At 37.0% G+C, this 22,879-nt stretch overlaps 1 protein-coding gene across 3 annotated transcripts in view; it reads left to right on the top strand.

Annotated features, from left to right (window-relative positions):
* gli3 (GLI family zinc finger 3) overlaps positions 1 to 21,871 on the top strand; it is a 112,327-nt gene extending 90,456 nt beyond the window's left edge. Inside the window, exons 8-15 of one of the 3 annotated variants that reach the window (XM_027176628.2) lie at positions 472 to 688; positions 1,833 to 1,946; positions 2,849 to 2,989; positions 14,658 to 14,807; positions 15,024 to 15,188; positions 16,841 to 17,137; positions 18,148 to 18,547; positions 18,760 to 21,871. In XM_027176628.2, coding sequence (XP_027032429.2) covers positions 472 to 688; positions 1,833 to 1,946; positions 2,849 to 2,989; positions 14,658 to 14,807; positions 15,024 to 15,188; positions 16,841 to 17,137; positions 18,148 to 18,547; positions 18,760 to 20,630 — 3,355 coding nt within the window. In that variant the 3' untranslated portion in view covers positions 20,631 to 21,871. Of the gene's footprint in view, positions 1 to 471; positions 689 to 1,832; positions 1,947 to 2,848; positions 2,990 to 14,657; positions 14,808 to 15,023; positions 15,189 to 16,840; positions 17,138 to 17,409; positions 17,421 to 18,147; positions 18,548 to 18,759 lie in introns of those variants that run through there. The other 2 variants (XM_047808799.1, XM_027176643.2) reach the window with 2 other exon arrangements.
* The last annotated feature ends 1,008 nt before the right edge of the window (positions 21,872 to 22,879 follow it).

Here is a 22,879-nt window from a genome sequence, read left to right as displayed (position 1 = left end):
CACAGATACAAAACAAACCAAAATGATACATCTATTTGCTGCATCTCTGCTTGTTTCTACATTTTTATTTAAATACAACTTCTTTATTTTTATTTTAACTACAGATAATTGTAAGCCTGAGATTATAGTACTGATTTCTTGTCTTCTCAGACTTACAGTACTTACATTACCATACACTTGTATCCTCTTAACTCTTTTCCGTCTTACTGTATGTCTGTTTGCTCATCATGTACTTAATAAACACCTGTTATTTTCTTTTTTCTTTTTTGTTGGTAAATCTTATTTAATTTGAATGTTACCATACGAATGCCTTTAACAAACCTTATATATTGAATATTATATTCATTAGAAATTATATTTTTTACAAACAAGATTTTAACGATTGGACAATTGTTATTCATTATAAACAATAAAATAAATCAATAAAAACTATATTTTAAAATCCTTATTATTCTTTTTCCTTTTTTCTAGTCCTGCACTGAGTTTTCCCTACCCTCCCACCCCAGTTGCACTGCAAATGCATCAGCAGATAATTGGCCGGCCTCCTGGCATTGTGCATTCTACTTTTGGGCACAGTCCCCCTCTCATCCACCCTGGTCCTGCCTTCACTGCCCACAGACCTATAGCAGGCATCACCCCTTCAGGACCTGGGCCCACAGAGTGTGCCATCATCTCCACTGACATACAAGTGAGTGCTCCATTGTGTTCACAACCCCTTATGAACTGTTTAGTGAATCTTGCTTAAATACAAAATATGTATTTCACTTCATGTTCCATAAACAAACAAAAAAAGAATTGGATGGAACTGATTCTCCACTGTTATTTATAAAATTTTTGATTTATTAGCACTCAGCATCAGTGATGAATTTTTATTGCTGTGTGTGTATGGAACGTGCCCTAAACACATCAGCATCGTATGACTGCAGAATGTGATTGCAGGTAGCCCTTTTCTCACACAAACCCCAGGGGACATTACTGAGAGTTTTGCGGTTTGATATGCACCTTTGAGAAATAACACATTTTGTTCACGACAAAGCTTCCTTTATTAATCAGAGCCAGATCTACTGTGCAACTTTCGGAAGGACTGACACATTTAAAACATCTACTTGCTGATTGTGGTGGAGTATAAAATACTGTGGGGAGCACTAGGATATTTTGTGCTTATACTAATCGGAATTGTATTTTTCAATGTTGATGACTTTATATCTCATTCTATGGCAGATAGAACACTCTCTCATTCTTAATGACAGTCTTTCTTCACAGGAGCATGAGTATGCCACTCATACAAGTGCCCCCCTCAAATTTGTCTCCCTGAATGGTCATAAAAGAACAATTAATGGGAACAGACTGAGGACCTAACCATTGATCATTATAGATAGAGAAAGTGGTAGACCTATTGGTATTGGTATTATTTGTCTTCTAATGGACTGTTGAGCAATGATATAACTGAAGTAACTGCAGAAGAATTTATCTGGCATTGTCTAGAGTTATTTAATTATAATATTTATTATATTATTATATATATCAAATACCTCTGTATGCACCAACTACAGTATGAATTTGAAAGACCATGTTCATTTTTCCAGGTTATTCTTGAGTCCTGATTAACTGATGAATATTTCCTGAAACATATTTACATTAGTACTAAATGCAAAAAAAAAAACTGCTTAAATATACAAATTGAAAGGAGATTCTGCTTTTCTTTTTTTTTTGACTAGTTTCAGAAGTGCACTTGTATGTTTTAAACACAATGCTCTTTATTTGTGTGTGTGCGTGTGTGTGTGTGTGTGTGTGTGTGTGTGTGTGTGTGTGTGTGTGTGTGTGTGTTTCAGAGTAAACCCACCAGTGAGTCTGCAGTGACCAGTACAGGAGACCCCATGCAAAGCAAACGCTCCAAACTCAAGCCTCATGACGATCCTTCCAGCCCTGGTGCAGATTGTGTGCAGGTACACACATACATAAATACATAACACATTTTCATAAATGGCACCCATTACATTTCTCCACAGTGTAAAATCCAGCAATGCACTCAAGGCGCAGTGTTGAATACTTTCAGCAATGGGTCATCAGTTTTCAAACATTTTTATGGTCTAGTTCTGCTCCTTTTTTCATCATATACAGGATATGTGGAAAAAAATAAAATAAATAAATAAATAAATAATAATAATAATAATAATAATAATTATTATTATTATTGTTGTTATTATTATTATTATTATTATTATTATTATTATTATTATTATTATTATTATTATTATTATTATTATTATTATTATTATTATTATTATTATTATTATTATTATTAACAGATACATACACAGAAAGTGGCACTGTGTACAATCCTACTTTTGTATCTGCTTATTGACACATTTACATTCCAGAACTCAAGAAAGTAATGATTGGCAAATATGGTGTGGTTTATGTGGATTATTGGAATAACACTGAAGTATGCCTGGCATTTGGCTTAGTTTTTGATAAGGTTTAATGCATGCCCAGCTGCAAAGCTTATAATATTTTTTGTACAGGTCACTGCAGTAGATTCTTGTCAATAAAATTGTGACATTGGCCTGAAATTAAAACTGTGTACTATAGGGACAGTTTTAGCCTAAATTATGTGTAAAATAACAGCATGAATTTCCTGTTAATACAAAATATTACAATAAAAATCAATACCAGACAATTAATCAAACTGACTTGTTTGGCAAGTTGGACATTTATGGTCAAGGTTTATGAATCATTATCGAAAAATGGGCTTCAGTATTTTATATCATACATCACTCTTCCATACAGGTATTGTCCAAAATACCTACAGTATGTGTTTTCTTTTGATTGTATTATGCTGGTACAGGATCATCTGGAAGGAATGACCCAGGTGAAGGAGGAGGAAGATAAGCAAGATGGGAAACAGGAACCAGAGGTGGTGTATGAGACTAACTGCCACTGGGAGAACTGCTGCAGGGAGTTTGACACCCAGGAACAGCTTGTGCATGTGAGAAAAAACACACACACACACACACACACACACACACACACACACACACACACACACACACACACACACACACACACACACACACACACACACACACACACACACACACACACACACACACACACACACACATTTGTCTTACTCTGTCTTGGTTTCTGCCTTTCCTAATTTCATTTACATTATGTACTTTCATACACTGATCTAAATGTAGGCAAAGTAATCACAAGGATCACAGCATAACACACCCTTGAAAACGGTCTTTAGTACAGACATGCCATTTGTCACAGCCATATCCAGTCTGGGGCAGCAAGTGGAAAGACATTCACCTCTCATGACATGAAAGCTAATCACCAGTGAAAAAACTGCCTTTGTGTGCTCTCTTTAAGCTCTCAGTTCTCATCCTAATACACTCACAGTTCCCTTTTAACCATTCCACACATACACACAGGCGCACATCGGATAGAAAGATCTTCAGTTTTCCACAGCTGTCTATCCATACTCTGACATGGCAATCCGAAGCGGCCATGCTACCCCCTATCTATAATTGATATCCTGAGCTGGGAATGGCCTGCCTCCCACATTTGAAGGCCTGTGCTCAAAGCTTGAGGACCTTGACAACTTCTTGCCACTATTTCTGAAAGCAATGGGGGTGCCAGTAGCATACGTGTGGGTGGATAGGTTGTGTGTGTGTGTGTGTGTGTGTGTGTGTGTGTGTGTGTGTGTGTGTGTGTGTGTGGGCAAGCCAACAACTGTATATGGGTGAGGACATTGTAATAGGCATTTAAAAGTGAAACCATCTGAGACCCTCTAGTGGCTGACTGCAGAACACCTCTGTGAACCATGTTAGTGAATTGAACACATATTTTCTTTGGGAATGGTCTTCTGTTATTTGAACAAGTTTAGTTGAACTTAATATCTCATAAAATAGTGCTTATCACATTGCTTGTCTGTGTTTGCTGCATAAAAATATACTCAGGCTCCAATTTAGACCCACTGCACAAACTTACTCAGAATGGTGACATTTATTTTAACAGAGTTAAGATTTCTACTACACAGACTGTCATATCTTCGTGGGGGCAAAATCATTCCACAAGAATTGGAACATCTGACAGTTTTTACTTTGTGGTTAAACTCCCATGTTTTTTTTGTGTTATTACAAAAAACACAGCTTTTATTTATTTTTTTACTGGGGTTAAAGTTTAGGTTCAACATTGTGTTAATTAGCTGCATATTAATGTAAGAGCCACACAATGACAATTCTGTGTATTTGTGTATGCATGTGTGTGAGTACATGTATTTTCTGTATCTGTGAAAAACCCTTGATTATTTATTACTTTTTACCTCACATACAAACTTTCCACTTTCTTCATTAATTACCTATCAGCCATAATAATTAGACATTGCAAGCTCATTGCACACAGATCAGGGCTCAGTGTTAATCATGTTAATCTAAAAAACAGTATGTCTCTGTACCAATTCTCTTGATGTATCCCTACATATCTTTAATTATTGTCATTTCTTGTTCCTTGCATTACACTGCAGCAGGCAGCTCTTACATGATATTAAATGTAAATACCTGTATAGTCCTTTCCCTTGAGTGAACCTTTGATTTCAGTAAACATTTCCAGTAACCATGGCTTTGAGGAATTTTAACCTATTCCTCAGTCAAACCTGAGTGGCATGCAAGTACACCAAACACTCAGGAATGCCCAGGAAACCTTTAGATCTGTTCATTTGCCTAAGAAAAACTTTACATAGAAAGCCTACTCAACAAAAGGGTTTCCAGCCTGGTCTTACAAACTGAGACTTGGTCTGAGTCTTTAACACTAACTGCGAGGCTTGTAAGAAAAAGCTCTGTCCTCTGCTGTAGCTGTTACTGCTTGAGGTACCAACAAATAGCCTGCATCCTTTGATCGAAGTATGTGTGGCGGATCATTAAAAAAAGGGGTCACTCAGGTACTGTGGTGCATGACCAGTGAGGGCTTTAATGTGGTCAGTAATCGTATTTTATATTCAGTGTGAAATCTGACTGGGAGCCAATGCAGTATGGATAGATATGCATATTTTCTTTTCTAGTTACACCTGTAGTCGCTGCATTCTGGACTAGCTAGAGTTTGTTTATGCATGTACTAGTATTTCTGCATAGTGTTGTGACATCATATTTCTCATCTTAGCAATATTTCTGAGATGAAGGAAGTATTCCATACTGATATTATATACATGAGCTTTAAATGAAACACTTAAGTCAACAATCACACCATGGTCTTTTACTGCTACACATAGATAGAAATAGAAAGGTTATCCAAAGTCACCACTCTATAATCAGAAGGCTTACTTTTGGCTACATGCAGTACTAGTATAAGCATTTAGGCAATTAGGCAGGAGGAAGTAGGTAAGCATCCACTGTCTGATGTTGTTTACACATTCCTCATTCTTAATTAACTGGGGTCTCTCAACTGGCTTTGCTGAAACATATAACAGTTTATCATTAGCAAATTAGTGGAAGGTAATACCATGTTTCCGAATAATTTCAACAAGGTGTAGCATATAAGGATATAAGTAGTGGGCCTAAAACAGACCATTGTGGAACACTGAACAAAACCTTAGAATGCTTAGAGAGGACACCATTTAATTGTATGAACTGATTACGATCAGTCAAATAAGACCTGACCCAGGAGAGAACTCTTCTCTTAACATCAACAATTATTTTAGCCTATCAATTAAAATAGCATGATCAATGGTGTCAAAAACTGCCCTAGGATCTGACAACAACAAGGCCAGTAACATCCCATTTACCAGTGTTGTCTTTGTGCTATGATGAGGCCTAAATCCTGATGTTTACATTACATCAATGTCGTTCATCTGTATGAGCATTATATGTAAAATGTAATTTGGACTTACTATTGTCTCAAGTTTTTTGATGTACTATAATGAAGTCTTTTCTGCTTTAGAAATTATTTGGCTTGAGCATAATAGTTCAGTAAATTTTTTAATACAAAATTACAACAAGTAATATTTATTGGAAAACGACAAAGAAGTTTAAGATAATAATTGAGCGATTTGAAATACTGCTTCATATGTTGTGCACCTTTTTAATTTTTACCTAACAGAAATGGTTTTCCCTCCAAATATTTTTGTTGGTCATTGTCTCTTTTTCTTTAAATGGTGGTGTGATTTAAGCAACACTGCCCTCTAATGGACATGTTCGGCTTATGTGTAAGTAACTCTGTGAGCATCCACACAGGGCACCTTCACAGGACTATATATTTCTAAAGTATATTAGGGTCTAAATGCACACATTGAATGGAAATGAATAGAACATCACTCATAGGGTATATTTATTCATGACCAAATTGTTTTGTTATGCTTTTTATTTTATTTTGAAGTGTACAGATCTTTGTACTTTACAAGCATTTTCTTCAGTGAATGAAAGTTACTGTCGTTGCATGAAAGAATGTGTGATATGGCACAAATAGCACATACTAAAATAATTTTCATTAGTTAGACATTATTAGAAGACATTATATTATTTTCAATGAGTGATAACAGTGATCCAAATGATTATGATTTAAGTACACACACACACACACACACACACACACACACACACACACACACACACACACACACACACACACACAAAACCTATCCACCCACCCACACCATATATATATATATATATATATATATATATATATATATATATATATATATATATATATATATATATATATATATATATATATAAAACATCAATGTTTAGCATTTGGTGAGTTTGGGTGAGGTGGGGGTTTATAAAGGCGGAATACTATGTCTCAAGGCCTGTTTGTGCTTGAGAGATAAAGACTAGTGGGGGTGGGAAGACCTCTCTTCTCCCTTAACATACCCTCCGGCTGGTGCAGGGAGCCTTTAATTTGTTAAATGTGGATTTTTTCCCCTTTTTTGATCAGTTTTAGGATAAGATGCTTTATCAGTCTGGAGTATCTTAGACAGAGATGAAAAGGCAAATCAGAATTACACATGCCAAATCCACCCAAACCTCCTCCTTCTCATTCAACTTTTTTCCCCAGTCCTCACATCCCATTTAGCTTCTATTTCTTCTCTTTCCACACAGAATCCTTAAGTGACTGACATGCAAAAGGATTGTATGATTTATTAGTGTGACTGATAAAACCGAAGGCTGTTGGATTTCCTGCTTCAGGGAAATAGCCTGTAAACAGGCTATTTTCATGCATGGCTGCATTTTAATAAGGCAGGCAGGACAGCTCAGAAAACAGATCATAATCAGACAATATAAATGGGTTTAAGGTTTGTTAAAGAGGCTATAAAGAGGCTATAAAATGGTTCAGTAATGAGGGTATTCATGCATTTTTTCCTGCTTTAGGTTTGTAAATAAACCTCAGAATGATATATTGGTTATTTTATGCCATTTTAATTTGATCATACATTTTGCTGCACATACAGTACAAACTTTTAAGGCATCAACATTAGTCCAAAAGGTCTAAATAGTCTAGCCTTAGTGAAAAAAAGACACCCTAGTCCAGCATATACTATATGTTGGCCCAAGATAATTTGTGTAGTTTAGCATTGCTTGGGTTCTGTCTTAATGATAATTGTGCTGATAAAGCTGGTAATTAATAAAACTGGTTATTGTTTTCAGTAAAAAAAATTAAAGCTAAATATTAGTAACATGTTTTAATTTTACATTATAATTTAATACTACTACTAAGAATATGATCATAATGATGATGAAGAATAGTTTTGTGACTGATAGGTAATTGGGTTGGACCAAAAGAAAACTGGGCAAAATACATTTCATTAATTTTAAATTTAATGGTTCTTATGGTGCTGCAGCATCCCCAGATTACTTCTGATGGACTGATGTACTTCCTTATGCATGACAAAATATTTATAGTTCCTTTGTATTAAAAAATTTGTTTTTGGACCAGAGTATAACAAGTGAATAAAGAGATTACTTTTAAACACTTTAAATACTTTGCACATATATAGAGCTAAACATCAGGTCAAATAGACATGCTAAAATGAAATTTAATGGCAAATGATGACTCATTATAAAAGCTTCACTTACAGTAGTTCAGTTCATTTTGCACATAAGCAACTTTTCTGTTGTTTGCAACAGCCTATTATTTCCTGAGCTATAATTTATTACATTACAGCAGAACACTTTAGTTAATAGAACAGTTCTGTAATATTAACAGTTCTGTTAATAGAACAGTGCTATTAACTAGTGTATTAAGTAGAATATTCTACTTGTACACACAAAGACTTAGTGTAGTATTTCTGGTTTTCCTGGAATGGACTGAGAGTTAAGTGGTGGACAATAGGGCACAGAGTGAAGAGTGCATAATACCAGTTTAAAATACTGTCATGATAAACATGGAATAATTTAAGACGGAATGTCTCAAATATATGGATAGGGGATACAGGATATGTGTGTGTGTGAGTATTGTGCTTGTAATAATACAGTATATTGTATAGTGCTCAAAGGTGGTTTGGATGGTTAAAGGCTTTTAACCATCAATGGATTTTGCTTCACTTGTAGCCTTAATTGAAAAAGGAAATACTCTGATGTAGGGTTAACATATTTCAATTACGTATTCTCCCAGAGGAAAAAACGGATGTTTTTCAGTCTATTAGGATTCTGTTGGTACAATCTTTTCAATTACGAGGGCTGTTACAGTACATCTGGCCATTACAAGATTAGTGTCAAACCCTTTTCCACTCCTTTCTCCTCTCTTTACCATCCTTGTTCATCCTGCAATCAGCGTTGTAACCTCATACATCATAGATGACTGCATCAGACTCATATGTAGAAGTGGGTGTTAAGGGACATGCAATAGTTTCCTTCTCTCTATTCATCCTCTGATGCAGTTATTGAGTGCCACTGCCACATCAGACATATCATACAACACTGAATTAAACTCAGTGCAAGGGACATTGAAGGAACGGGAGAGGGATGGGAGATTATGAATAAAGAAAAATAAAAAATCCTTTAACTCTAGAGTCTAAACTAATATTAATTTTCTGGCAATGTTTATTATAATTACAATTTTGGCCAATTATAGTATATAATTACAATTATATGTATATCTAAATATATATAAAAAAGGATCTGGTAGGAAGCCAAAAGTAACCCCTTCACTTGCAAGACTGGTAGTGTGAGAGCCTAAGAAGAATCTAAGGCTCACAAGCAAAGCCATAATTCTAAGGCTCGCCAGCAAAAACTTCACAATATTGGCCTCTGTGGACACTAAGTGGAGTTCACTTATTCAAGACAGGCACAGAAAAGTATGCAGGGCCTTTGCAAAGCTCATCTGGATCAGAAAGAAGCCTTTTTTCCATTGACTCTTGGGTTTGACAAGAAAAAAATTGACTTGTTTGGACTAAGGGTGGTGGCTTTTTTGGAGAAAAAAGAAACATTAAACCCCAAGGACACCATCCCCACAGTCAAGTATGGTAGTGGGAACATAATGCTTTAGGGGGAGTTTTCAGCCAATGGCAGGCAAACTTGAAAAAGTAAGACTAAATTAATATGCTGAAGCAAAACATCAGGCCTGCAAAAGTGGTCAAGAAATGGTAGGTAGAGAGAACAATATTAGCATTTTGAAGTGGCCAAGCCAAAGTCCAGACCAGAATCTAATTAAGAATTTATGGAAAGAGCTGAAGTCCATAGTGATGGCAAGGAAGCCTTCCAGCTTCAATGTCCAAATATGCAAAATAGGAGTGGTCCAAAATCCTAGTGGAAATGTGCCAAAAACTTGTAGAGAAATTTAAAAACTGGCAGTTGTAGTGGAAAAATAAAGGCATTTCCATTGGTTATTGAGAAAGGGTATGAATAATTGCAGACATGGAGCACACATTAATTCTAAAAGATTATTTGCATAATCCCTCATTTCACAATTTCCTGGATCCTGGAGCAGTTTTGCATATATGAACTACATTCCCAGTAAAAGTGGCTAGTGCTCAAGATGTCATGTCATTTTACTGATCTCCCTGTAAGATTACCTGATTAATCAGATTCTTTTTATTTACTGCTTAAATACATTATATGCATATTATATACATGTTAAATGAAGCTTACTTTGGGTGTTTCTTTGCTAAAGTACTTTCTGAGCTGGTCAACATTTTATTAAGAATTAATTATTATGAGAGCAGATGCCTCAGGGTTTTCAATATTATGATAAAATTAAAATTAAAATCTGGTCTTTGTTGGGGTAAAACAAGGCCAGTAATCAGAAACAGAGCCAGGGTATGAAAGTAGGGTCAGGTTTGAATGACAGTCCGCCACCTCACAGTCATTCTTTCTCACACATAAACCAATAACAAACTCCTGCAGCACTATTCAAACTCTGGGAAAGTTTGGACAGATGGTAGGAAGATGACAGAGAAGCTAGTGATGCTGGTTGCCTTCATGTCATGAAGAAGAATAGAGGATGAGCTACTCTCTCTGTCTCTACCAGCACATTTCACTCATTTTTTCCTGAATCCTACTCTATCACTCTCACTGTCGCCTGCCTCTGTCCCCTATCCTGCTTTGTATGTATGGGATTCTGATTTTTTTTTCTCACCCTGTTTTTGTTTCCCTTTCTTTTCTGTCTCTTTGTCCCTTGCCTCAAGGTAGTGTTCTGCCAGCTACCCAGGTTGTGTATGATAAGGGTATTGCTTCTGTTGTGGCATGAAATGCGAAGCATTCTGTTTGGCAGTATTGGAATGACAAGGCTAATTCTTTTTGTTATACAAGCACTTCCAACACGGCATATGCTAGGATTAGGATAAGAGGAAAATAGAATAAAATAGTGGCTATAGGTAAAGCAAATATTATTTTCAATTTGTATAGCATATTTATTTCCACAAATACATAGGAATAACATGCATGAAATAATATTCATGAAATGTGTGCCTTTTTATAGCATTGGTTACTGTGGGAAATCTACTAGTGGCCTCTGATCAGGGTTGTGTCTCCTTGCTGGTGTTGTCAACTAGTTACTGTACTTGTTGATAGACTAAAAAGTGTTGTTTGTAGTTAAGGGAACAGCCCTCTCATGGCTCAGTTCTATTTTGACTGAATGTTATCAGTTATAGATGTAAATGGTGATTTCATTTTGCATAACATTGTAGCAATTTTGGCTCATGAAGCAAGGTAAATATTTATAAGTAACTATAACGTGTTATAGTGACTTCTAAAAATTTTAACCTAAGTTGAAATTAACGGTAATGGAATTAACGTTACACTTATTTGGTCTGTTCGTCCGGCGAACAGGCCGTGTAACCTTTATTAATTCTATGAAGGCAGTATCTTCCCGGCCAAGAAAGATTCGCTTCCCTTTTACTTTAGACCATAATTTAAATTAAATTAACTTAATAGAGCATGTAGTTCAGACCAGATGTTGCAGGTACCTTAATTTGTGAGCGATACTCAGAGACAATCACTTATTTGGCACAAAAATATGGCATTTAATGAATGAGACAAACACAACATAAAACTAACTACACAAACAAACAAAAAGAAATAGGGAAAACGAAGATGAAAATAAAATAAAACAAAATAAATTTAAATTGGGGAAAGGGAGGAAGAGACTGGAAAGAAGAAATTAGAGAAAGGAAGGAAAGGAATGGCAAGCTTAGACTCAAAAATTAATCACACCCTAACTGGGAAATCGTCACCGGAAACTTAAATTCACCTCAAGACACAATACAAGGTTCATACTTAAAATATGCATCTAAACTGGTTGGTAAAGGAAACGGTTACTTGCATTGGCTTACTGCACAAGAGTCCGGATGCAACAGAGAAATCTCTGAAAAGTCAGTTAGGGTGGGGTCAGACGTTCTTCCAAGTTCTCCTGAAGATCAGAATAGTTGTCGTTCTTGGAAGTGAAGCTTGCTGGAACTTCTTTGAAGGAAGATGGAGTCGTCTCCAAGCTGTTCCGAAAGTCTGACCACTGATTAGTGGTGTTTGTGACAATTTAAAGGTTGCGAACTCCACCCATCTTTGGGGAGATGGCCAATGCTATGGCCTTAGATTTTGGAGGGAAAAACTCCCTTTGTTTCAGGTGTCTGTGGGCTTTTAGATGACTTTAAAGTTTTTAGATGACTTTAAAGTTACCCAAGGTGTATTAAGACGGTATGGCACCTTTCGTGCTCAATTAAAATACACCATTGTTTGAAAAACGAGTAACCGATAATTTTGTGGTCATTTGGATACTAAACATGAAGGGTAATGACGGTATAACGGCAGCGGTACATTACATACACAGATCAGTAATCGAAGGGTAACTGATGTCAATGCGATATTGTGTTCTTATAAAGGCAAAGAAACAAAAATGAAACACAAAACAAAATGCACTTTCCTTAGGGAAGTAAAAAGAAAACGATAGCTTCGTATACATTCTGACATCAGACCTTAAAGGGGCATACGGCATTAGGACAGGTATACATTAACATGCCATGATCAGTAATTAGAGTATAACTGATGTTAAATACAATGTTGTTTTCTGACACATGAATAAAATACACCCTTGTCAGGAAATTAAGGAGCAAATAATTTTAAGTCAGGCAAGCCTGAAAAGAAGAACACATATTACAAAAAGGGTTATAAGAATGAGAACCTTAGAGTACCTTATCTACTTGTTTTATTAGATAAAGGAATGTCTCATTGTGTTTGTGTGTGTGTGTGTGTGTGTGTGTGTGTGTGTGTGTTCTGGTTGAGGGCCCCTAGGAGTTCAATCAGAGAAGCCGCATGGGGTTATCTGGTCTTTATCTGGTTATCTGGTCAGAATGGCTTATCAGCCATTCTGGAGCCAGTTGTGGGTGTGTGAAACTGGGTTGCTCATCGGTTGATTGAAGAGTAGATGTTGAAATTTAGGGTGCCTGGGACATGAAATCTAAAATGACCTGTACCAGACGCTACAACATGTTCCACAAGGGTCTCTTTTAGGCCCACTGCTTTTTTCTTATATATGCTACCTCTTGTTACAAATATTCAAAAACATGGTATTAGCTTCCACTGCTATGCTGATAATACACAGTTAGATGTTTCTACAAAGCCAGATAAGAGGCACCAGTTAAAAAAGACTTAAGAATGTGTAAAAGACTTCAGTGGATGCATATTTCATGTTCTTGTCCTAGGATAACATGCAGCCAGAAGGTTTCTGTGTACAGAGTAACCCATTTGGCAGTAAAAGATCTTGGCATGCTTATTGACTCCAGTCTTTCATTTAAAGCTCTCCTAGATAATATTACTAGGGTTCTTTTATTTTAATTAGGCTTAAGAAATATAAAAGCATTACATGTGCCAAGCAACGTCCACAGCCGAGCAGAAGGGCAGAGCGACCTCCACAGCCGAGCAGAAGGGCAGAGCGACGTCCACAGCCGAGCAGAAGGGCCGAGCGACATCCACAACCGAGCAGAAGAGCCAAGCGATGTCCACAGTTGAGCACAATGGCCGAGCACAACCCCTGACACCGCAGCTAGCTCCAAGTCTCGAAAACCAGAACGGGGAGAAAATGGGCAAAAAATGCTCCGCCACGGAGAAAAAAATAAACAAAAATATCCCTGGGGCAAAATACGAGCCTGGAACACCCCCGCGGACAGGAAGTGAGCCGGCTTCCTCCACGGAAAACCAGGAAGTGGAGCAACATCCCCCACCGGACAGGTCTGGGGTGATTTCGCAGGGCACTGAAAACAAACAAACAAACAAAAAAACACAGAAGACCCAGAAGATAGGAAAAAATGACCCAGAAGCTAGGAAAAAATGCCTACTTTGATGCAGGGCATGATTTATTATGACAGGGGTCAAGCTCAGGTTTTTAATCAGGGGTTTGTTAACTGTTAGTTTAAAAGATTTAGGCAAATAACCAATGCAAACGTTTGATTGTTTCTACTTTTATCTGTGATTTTGAAGAAAAAATTGTGGAATTAAATCAGTCTTTTAAAGATGAGTAAAACCTTCCAATTGCTTATCTGATATAGTAATATTGTTATCTACAAGACTAAAATTCTCAGATTTTCAATTAAGACTCAAATACTTTGCCTGATATTTTTTATACTGTCAGTGAAATAATTCATGAAGATTTTTCTCTTGCATATTGAAGGTGTACATTTTTTTAACATTGGTTTTATTCTTAATTCATATTGCTACAATAGTAAATAGAAATTTTGAATTATTTCTGTTAACTTCAATTAAGGTGGACAGATATACTCACCTAGATGCCTCATCTAGAGATTTTCTGAAGCTCACGAGGCATTCCTTGCATGCTGCATGAAATAGTCCCAATGTACTTTAATTGCCTTTATGTTTTAATTTCCTAGTGGTTTATTTTAAGGTACATGTACATATACGAACATTATTCATGGGTGGTTTTTTTTATCTCTAATTATTGTTCTTTTAAGTGGAGCTACATTATCCATTCAGTAGCAAAATGTTGACTGTACATATTTAGTCACCTTGTCAATTCTATGGAGTCAGATTGTTATCCAAACATGCATGGGAATATATTGATAAACCTCTCTGCAGAAGCAGACATAAATCCAATCTAGTGTTTAATTAGTTACTGTTTACATTACTTACTAATTAGCTTACTGTTAACAACTACCTCTCTTATCCAAACATTGATCTTTATCTTTATCTTTGTCTTCTTTCATTAAGCATATAAACAATGACCATATACATGGAGAGAAGAAGGAGTTTGTGTGTCGATGGGAAGAGTGCTCTCGAGATCAGAAGCCCTTCAAAGCCCAGTACATGCTGGTGGTACATATGCGCAGGCACACAGGCGAGAAACCACACAAGTGCACGGTGAGAAACTACTTCCCAGCATGTACTTCTCTTAAAAAGAATTCTTTAAAGATGTTCTTTAAATATTTAGGAAAAAGTTTATTATCTAACAATAATTTTAAAGTGACTGTAAAAACTCAGTCTTTATTTCATAACACAGTAAGTTTGTGTCCCAGTTATTTAGAGTGCATAAGGTTCATGATACTTATGAGTCCATTTTTCTCTTATTGTGCGTAGTTTGAGGGCTGTTCTAAGGCCTACTCTAGACTGGAGAACTTAAAGACACACTTGCGCTCTCACACAGGAGAGAAACCTTATGTGTGTGAGCATGAAGGCTGCAACAAGGCCTTCTCAAATGCATCAGACCGTGCCAAGCATCAGAATCGGACCCACTCCAATGAGGTACATACACACTTCCACTTTTAGCCTGTTGATACTTTGGCAAATGGAACAATTGAGCAGTTAAAGAAATAAGATGTCCATTAATGCATTGAGGATTAAAATAACACATTGGTCATATTTTCATAATATGGCCCAGGTGTGGTTCTAGGATTTCATCTTTAGGGGTGCTTAGCCCTCAGAGAGAATTTAAAACAAGAAGAGTTTTATATTATATATTATATGACTACATAGTAAGGCAAAAAAGTGGCAAAAGGGGCAAAAAAAAAATGGCAAAAGTGGACGCATGATGTAATGATGCCAGTCTTGAATCAGATCAGTTCATGTATTTGTGCATTCTCTACAAACAATGTGTCCAAATAATGCAGTCATTTAATAAAAAAATATATTCACAAGACAAAGACCAAATCAATAAATGTTATTTTTATTTAGTATTGAATGGATTGCTTGCATTAATATTTTGTTTGTGCTATCAACGCTAGTAATAAGAATAGTGAAATTTCCCTGCTTTTGGTTGCCGTCTTTGCGGTTTTCCGCCAATTAACATTATAGATAAATGCTCCAGCTCTGACTGACTCTGTGCTCCCTGTTCAAATAAAGCAGACAGCTGATGATGCACTTTTGAAAGACTACAACACATGCGCATAAAAGCAAAGTAAAAAAATCGCTCTTGGATCAAACTGATAAATAATTTTCTTTCCCATCGACGACATGTCCTGCATTTTAACTTAATTTTTGTAATTTTTGCAATTGTAATTTTAATTTTTTATTTTTGAAAGTAAAAATTATACTTAGCAATATAAAGGTCTAGAACCGCCCCGATATGGCCACAGGGGTTGCATGTGAACATTCAAAGGTAGAGCAGTGAGGTTACAGGGAAGTAGAGCAGTGAGGTTACAGGGTGCTGAAATCAAGAAGGTGTGTATTTGGGGTCAACCATGCAGTGTGATGGGAGTGTGGAAAAGAGGTGAAGAGGTGAGTACAGGCGGGTTGGAGTGGGTGGAGAAAATTATTTTGAGTGTTGTATAACATGAGTGTCAGCAAGAATCAAAGGAAAGGTGTACAAGACAGTAGTGAGACCAGCTATGCTGTATGTGTTAGAGACTGTAGCATTGAGAAAAAGACATGAGGCGGAGATGGAGGTAGCAGAGATGAGGATGTTGAGGTTCTCTTTGGGAGTGATGAGGATAGACAGGACTAGGAACGAGCACCTCAGAGAGTCAGCTCAGCTTGGCTGTTTTTGGGACAAGGTCCCCAAAGGTCTAGAGAGGCTAGATTGAGATGGTTTGGACATGTGCAGAGGAAGGAGAGTGGTTATATCGGTAGAAGGATGTTGGAGCTGCCAGGTAAGAGGAAAAGAGAAAGATCAAAGAGGAGATGTATGGATGTGTTGAAAGAGGACATGAAGTTAATTGATGCAAGAGTAGAGGATGCCAAGGATAGAGCTAGGTGGAAACTGATGATTTGCTGTTGCGACCCCTAAAAGGAAAAGCCGAAAGTAGAAAAGAAAGGAGAAAGTATTTTCATATTTTAAACCCCATCATTTACTAGTTTATCGTGTTATAAAATATATAACATAAAACATACAGGTTTTATTGTTTTTTTTTTACCTTGCCTTTTTAAAATCATGAAGAAATTTTTTTTACGTTTCTCAGAAACCCTACATATGCAAAATACCCGGCTGCACCAAACGCTACACTGATCCCAGCTCTCTGCGCAAACATGTAAAAACTGTTCATGGTCCTGAGGCCCATGTCACTAAGAAACAGCGCGGAGATGTCTATACCCGATCCCCGGCTCATACCCGTGAGCCTGTATCCAATGGACAAGGCCGGTTGTCAAAATTGCAACGCACAATTGAAGCATTTCCTGACCAAAAGGAGTATAACAATGCTACCTCAAAACAAAATGACTGTCTGCCAGTCAAGTCAATAAAGACAGAGAAGCCCATGGTGAGCACCTTTTCACACTCAAATAACTTCATATGGTTTATTTTGTGAACCATTTTACTTATTTCTTATTGACGTCTTTAAAGAAATTGTTTTTCAGATCTGATATTGTGGTTGAAATATATTACCTTTACATACTTACCTGCTTTCCCTCATTTTCTAACTCTTCACTTATTTTACATCTATGCCAACTTTGCTCTGAATGGCATGTATAATAACTGAATGTCTTTTTCATTCAATGCATCATGCTTTACTTGTCCTCCTTCTAAGGACAGTGGGTGATCAGGTGAGATTTGATAAATGATCAGCAATGATATCCTTGTGAATTAGAGCTATATTCATCCTGACATACCTCATATTTTCCTTACAAATTAGAGATCATCAGGTTATACAAAAATTGTTTTTACCCATCTCTGTGTGGTATCATTATACAGTTTATCATTTCATCCTTTAGCAGTCATGACACCAGAATGTATACCATTTATGTTATTTTCTGTAAATCAGAAGTAAAGTAATTTATTGACTTCTAATAGGATTTGATTTTTATGTTCCCTTGTACCTGTATTTATTCTTAATCACTGCTTCAAAGTCAATCAGTGGAATTGCTCTGCTGATAAAAACATGTCCTTATTGATATAAGGATTGCATTTCTATATCTACTATATCATCACACTGTTTATATATACAATAAATTTTATTGTCCTCTTGATGCTATCAGTAAAACCATGGCAACAGCCAGTAAACTAAAGCAACCAGAACAGATGAATCTTGATTTTGGAAAGCAAAAAATATGAATAGTGTTACAGTAGGACTCTAAATCAGGCCTGACCAAAAGAAAAAAAACATAAAGGTTTTCATCAATTCCATGTCCAATGCCTTTCATCACTGTATTTTAATCTTGTTTTCCTGGAATGCTTTTATTGTTTTCATTAGAAGAGCTCACATTTCATCATGGTTTAACTGTTAAATGTGCTTGCCACACTTAATTTATTCATGTATATCTTGTCTCGCAGACGGCTCAGCCAAGCCCTAGCAGTCAGTCTCCATGCAGCAGTTACCAGTCCCCCAGCAGCTCCCATTTCAGCCATGGAGTCCAACTTACTGTGAGCTCTATTAGCCTTATGGAGGAGGAGGTGGTGGAGGACCAGGAGTTTGAACAGAAGGATGAAGAGAAGGACAATGAGGGAGAAGAGGGTTATTCCTCTATCATGGTCTTTACTGTATCCACTGCTACAGCCATAGCAGCTACTCTAGCCCTACAGTCCCACAGGAGTCTAGGGCAGCCCTTGCGCTGGATGGAACAGGTTAAGATAGATAGGCTCAGGCAGGTAAATGGAGAGACATCAAGGCTGGGACATCTGTCACACACTGCACCCTCTAAAGTCCACAGTCTTCCCACCCTCACAGGGAAAGGTAAAACTTTGTATAAGTTCACACTGTGTATGTTGTTGTTGTTGTTTTCGTTACTGACTCTTTCTACTCTTGGTAATCTCTCCTGTTCACAAGATCAGATTACTTTGTTGTTATGGCACATTTGTAAATAAGATGCAGATGTCTTTGGTAAATGTAATGATAAGTTATGCTGCACTTTTCTTTACATGGCTATGTTTTTCTGTGAACTCTAGGCTTGGGTACACTCAAAAGATCTTGTGGGGGTGAACCAATGCCTCAGCCTTCATTAAATCCTGAGCCATCCAGCACAGAGCTGACAATGCTGAGCCTTTTACGGGATTGCTGTGAAAGCAGTGGCAGTGCCACCAGCTCAGCCTACCTAAGTATCTCTCCCTGCTTCTCAAGCCTCTGCTCGAGCAAAGCCTCACAGTCTGACCACAGTCAACAAAGACTGCTGCACAGTCTCAGTGATACTGACTCCTATGACCCCATCTCCACTGATGACTCGCGTCGCTCCAGTGAGGTTAGCCTGTATAGTGGAGGTGGTGGTTCCTGTGGGGTAGTCATTGGAGGATCCTGGGGAGGTGTAAATGGAGGTGTGAGAGGAGATGGGATGGGATCCAGAGGTATACTGAACATAACACCAGCAAGGCATTATCATCTCAAAGCAACATTTGCAACTGCAACTGGTGAGCTCCCTCCAACACCTTTGTCTCACATGGAACAAGTGAGCTATAAAATTCAAACAACTAAGTCCAGGGATGTGAAAGGCCCAAACCAGATCATATTGCCAACACTACTCAGGCCATGTTGCAGTAGTGATGGACAAAGCAGTCACAGTAAATACAGACAGAGGGGACTGTATACAAGGGAAATCCCAAGCAATATTGATAGAAGAACAAATGACTCTCTAAGGCCAAGAGAACAAAGTACCTATCAAAGTCCTCAGGTACAGTGTTTTGGCAGCCTGAACAACATGGGACAATTACCATCTCTGGTTGTAAATTATTTTCCAGGAGGGGTTGGTAGAAGTACAACCTACCAAAACTACACCAAATTAGAGGGTGGTCAGGTCTCCCCTTTCCTTCCTAGCATTGTGAAGCAATCAGCACAATCAGCTTTAGCCATGGAGCATGATGAGGCTCTGTTATTTAGGGATGATGCCATTCATCCTGAGGATTATCAAGCTCCCAGCAGTCTGAAAAAAATCATAAATTGTCAATTTCACAAAAGCTATTTAACCCAGAATAGCAAGGAGGTGCAAAACACACAGAATCTTTCACAGCAAAATGCGGCACATGAAACACAAAGTCCCAGTAAAGAGAGACTGCTGATCAAGAGGAATGAGGTCAGCTCAGGAATTCCAGATTGTTTTTCTCCTCAGGAGCCAGGGAGGTGTCATTGGTGGCCAAAACAAATTAAAACATTAGACCTTCCATTTGGTCATTTTGAAAATACGATTATACAACAGCAGCTCCCTTCAAACTTCAGAAACAAGCAACACCCTGTTCAGAGGAGTATTGTTCACCAAAAAAAAGAACTGAGAAATGGACACAAATACTCAAATCAACATAGACAAGAAGCGAATTCAAGTCAATCAATATCTTGCAGAATGAGCCAAGTGGAGTCAGTAGAGTCTAGAAAATGGAACTGCCATGGCAAAAGAAGGAACAGCTCAGTCACATATAACTTTGGTCAGCACAACTGTCAAAATGCCCTGAGTCCCATCCAACCTGGTAGCCCTTTTCAAGCCAGTCAGTCAGAAATTCAACAGCTTCAACATAACTCTAAAATTCCATATCAAAGAAGTGGTAATTCCTTCCTGCATGAAACAATTAAATCCAGTTTATCTCATGCCTTTATGGTCTCTCTACAATCCCAGCATGCAATGTCCAGCCAGCATGTGGATCAATACGCCTCTCAATCACAAGAATATTCTGGCCAACAGGCCTACCAAAGATTTAAAAAAGTTAATATTACCTACTGTTCACTTGCCAACCACATTTCAAGATTTAAACTAGAAATAGAAGATACACTTCAATCAAACCTATGCTCTTCCATGCAGCAACAGCAAGTGTTCGAGCAGTGCTCTGACCCTGCTTAGTCTTCAAACTTCAGAGCTCAGCACTGCCGTATAGAATCATTTAAAATTCAGACTGGAGTAACTTGTAAACCCTTGGAGGATCTTCTGTCACCTGGGGCTGATCAGGTGACCAGCACCGTAGAAATCAGCCTAGATGACAGTGTTCAGGATAATGTTGATCATTTTTCCTCAATCTTGGATTATAACTTTGACCAGGGCAATCCTGTTTCTGATGTCATCAGTCCTAGTGTTCTTCATGGTTTGTCACAGACTTTCTCTTGCCTTACAAAACCACACCTCTCAGCAGTACTTCATAGTTTGACTCCTGGTACAACCAACATGGTCATTGTAAACATGAGCTCCCTCCTGACTACCCTTGCAGAAGAGAGCAAGTTTCTTGCACTTATGCAGTAGTTTTTATAATCCTCAAATATAATGAGGTAAACAGTGATATACTGAATTAATATAAAAATAGGAGGAGAAATCTTGGATTTACATTTGTCAGCATAAGGGAAGTTAAATATAGTATAGTATATAGTATAGTCCATTCACCTAAGCCCAAAGAATGAATTTACAGTATATTGTGCAATTATATAAATACATAAAAATCATTCTTTTTGTGGAATAATTGAATATACAAAAGCAAGTTTCATTTAAGGTGATTTGGTGACAACAGCTTAATCCCCCCTCAGTAAAACACTGTTCAATTCAAATCAATTTATTTTTATTTTAGTGTTTCTAGCAATAGTCATAATCACAAAGCAGCTTTACAGAAATATCAAAATTCTGGATATTCATTTTGCATTTATAAATTTATCCCACAATATTCTGTGTATTATTACTGTTTTGAATATTGTTATAAAATGTTATGAATTTGATTTTTATTTTTTCCGGTATGCACACTTCCTTTTTTGCAAGTAGAAAGTCTCTGTGTCTTGCATACTGTTGTCTAATTACTGGTTCTTATTACAAGCTGTGCACATTATGAAAAAAAACAACCCAACAGGTTATAATTTTCTGTTTTCCCCAAAACTATAAAATCTTCTTCTTCTTCTTCTTCTTCTTCTTCTTCTTCTTCTTCTTCTTCTTCTTCTTCTTCTTCTTCTTCTTCTTCTTCTTCAGTGTTTTCACAACCATGGTTATTGTGTTTGCCTGTGAAAAAATGTGACACAAATCTTCCAAGCAGTATTAAAACATATTTGTGTACTTAACAGCTTTATAAGTAATGCTGTAGGAAATGGGTACTGTTTTATGTTGTTGTTGTTATTATTGTTATTGTTGTTGTTGTGTATGTGAAGGTAGTTGTGTTTTTGTTTTCAAAGAATTATATTTCTTGAGGAAAGGACTTTTGAGGGGAGGTTTTGGCATGGTATATTTGTGCCTGATTAGTGCCTATCGATATAAAAAGGAACACTGCCAGTCTTTTAAATAATGTATTATTACATGTAAGGAATGTGCAGAACTCAGCAGAGACCTACATTTTCACATACAACTTGAAACCACAAATGTTACTGGCACAGCTGGGGCGTTAGGTGTAACATCAAAACATATCTTTTAGAAGATATTTTAACACATTTCTCACTGTTTTATACTTGTGAATACATTATTCATTTGTAGATTATATAGCAGACCAAGCAGGAATTCCTCACCCTATATTAAAATACAAGCAAATGTGAACTACAGTAGGCTGTACTGAGTGGCATAAAGACCACCTTATTGAATTCAAAATCTGAATCTTTTTTGTAACAAACCACAACAAATGTTTGTAAAACTTTAATAAAATAATTGCATGGATTAAATTTACAGCCTGTCTTTTTTATGAACTGTGATTAACATGCAACTGCATGTGGAGGAGGCTGACTAGTGATGTCATTCTACACATTAAATTCAATTCAGTACAACACAAATTGTGTTGCCCATAAGCCATTAAGGATATTTTCTAATTTTTCCCTTTTTCCTAAGAAAAAAAGTGGACCACATAACTGATTTTCAGTTTAACAAGCTTGTTGACATCCAGTGTGAAGCATCATTGAGGCAAATCCATAAGGTAGAATAAAGACTAAGCAAGGTCAAGTTATATGGTATCAACAGAGGTTTAGTCACAGTTGGTGGCAACTGAAATTATATGGTGGCTGCAAACAGTTAGAAAGATGCCCATCTGCATATAATGAAAAGGAGGCTTGTGGTGTGAAATGGCATCAGGGAGTTTGTCATCCTCAAACTCTTCCGGAGTTCCTGTATGGGAAACAAAGAGCATTACTTTTCCTGCA

The sequence above is a fragment of the Tachysurus fulvidraco genome, chromosome 25 (assembly GCF_022655615.1).
Source record: "Tachysurus fulvidraco isolate hzauxx_2018 chromosome 25, HZAU_PFXX_2.0, whole genome shotgun sequence".
Classification (NCBI taxonomy): Eukaryota; Metazoa; Chordata; class Actinopteri; order Siluriformes; family Bagridae; genus Tachysurus; species Tachysurus fulvidraco.
Note: the sequence above shows the minus strand (reverse complement) of the source record. Positions and strands in the feature narration are given on the sequence as shown.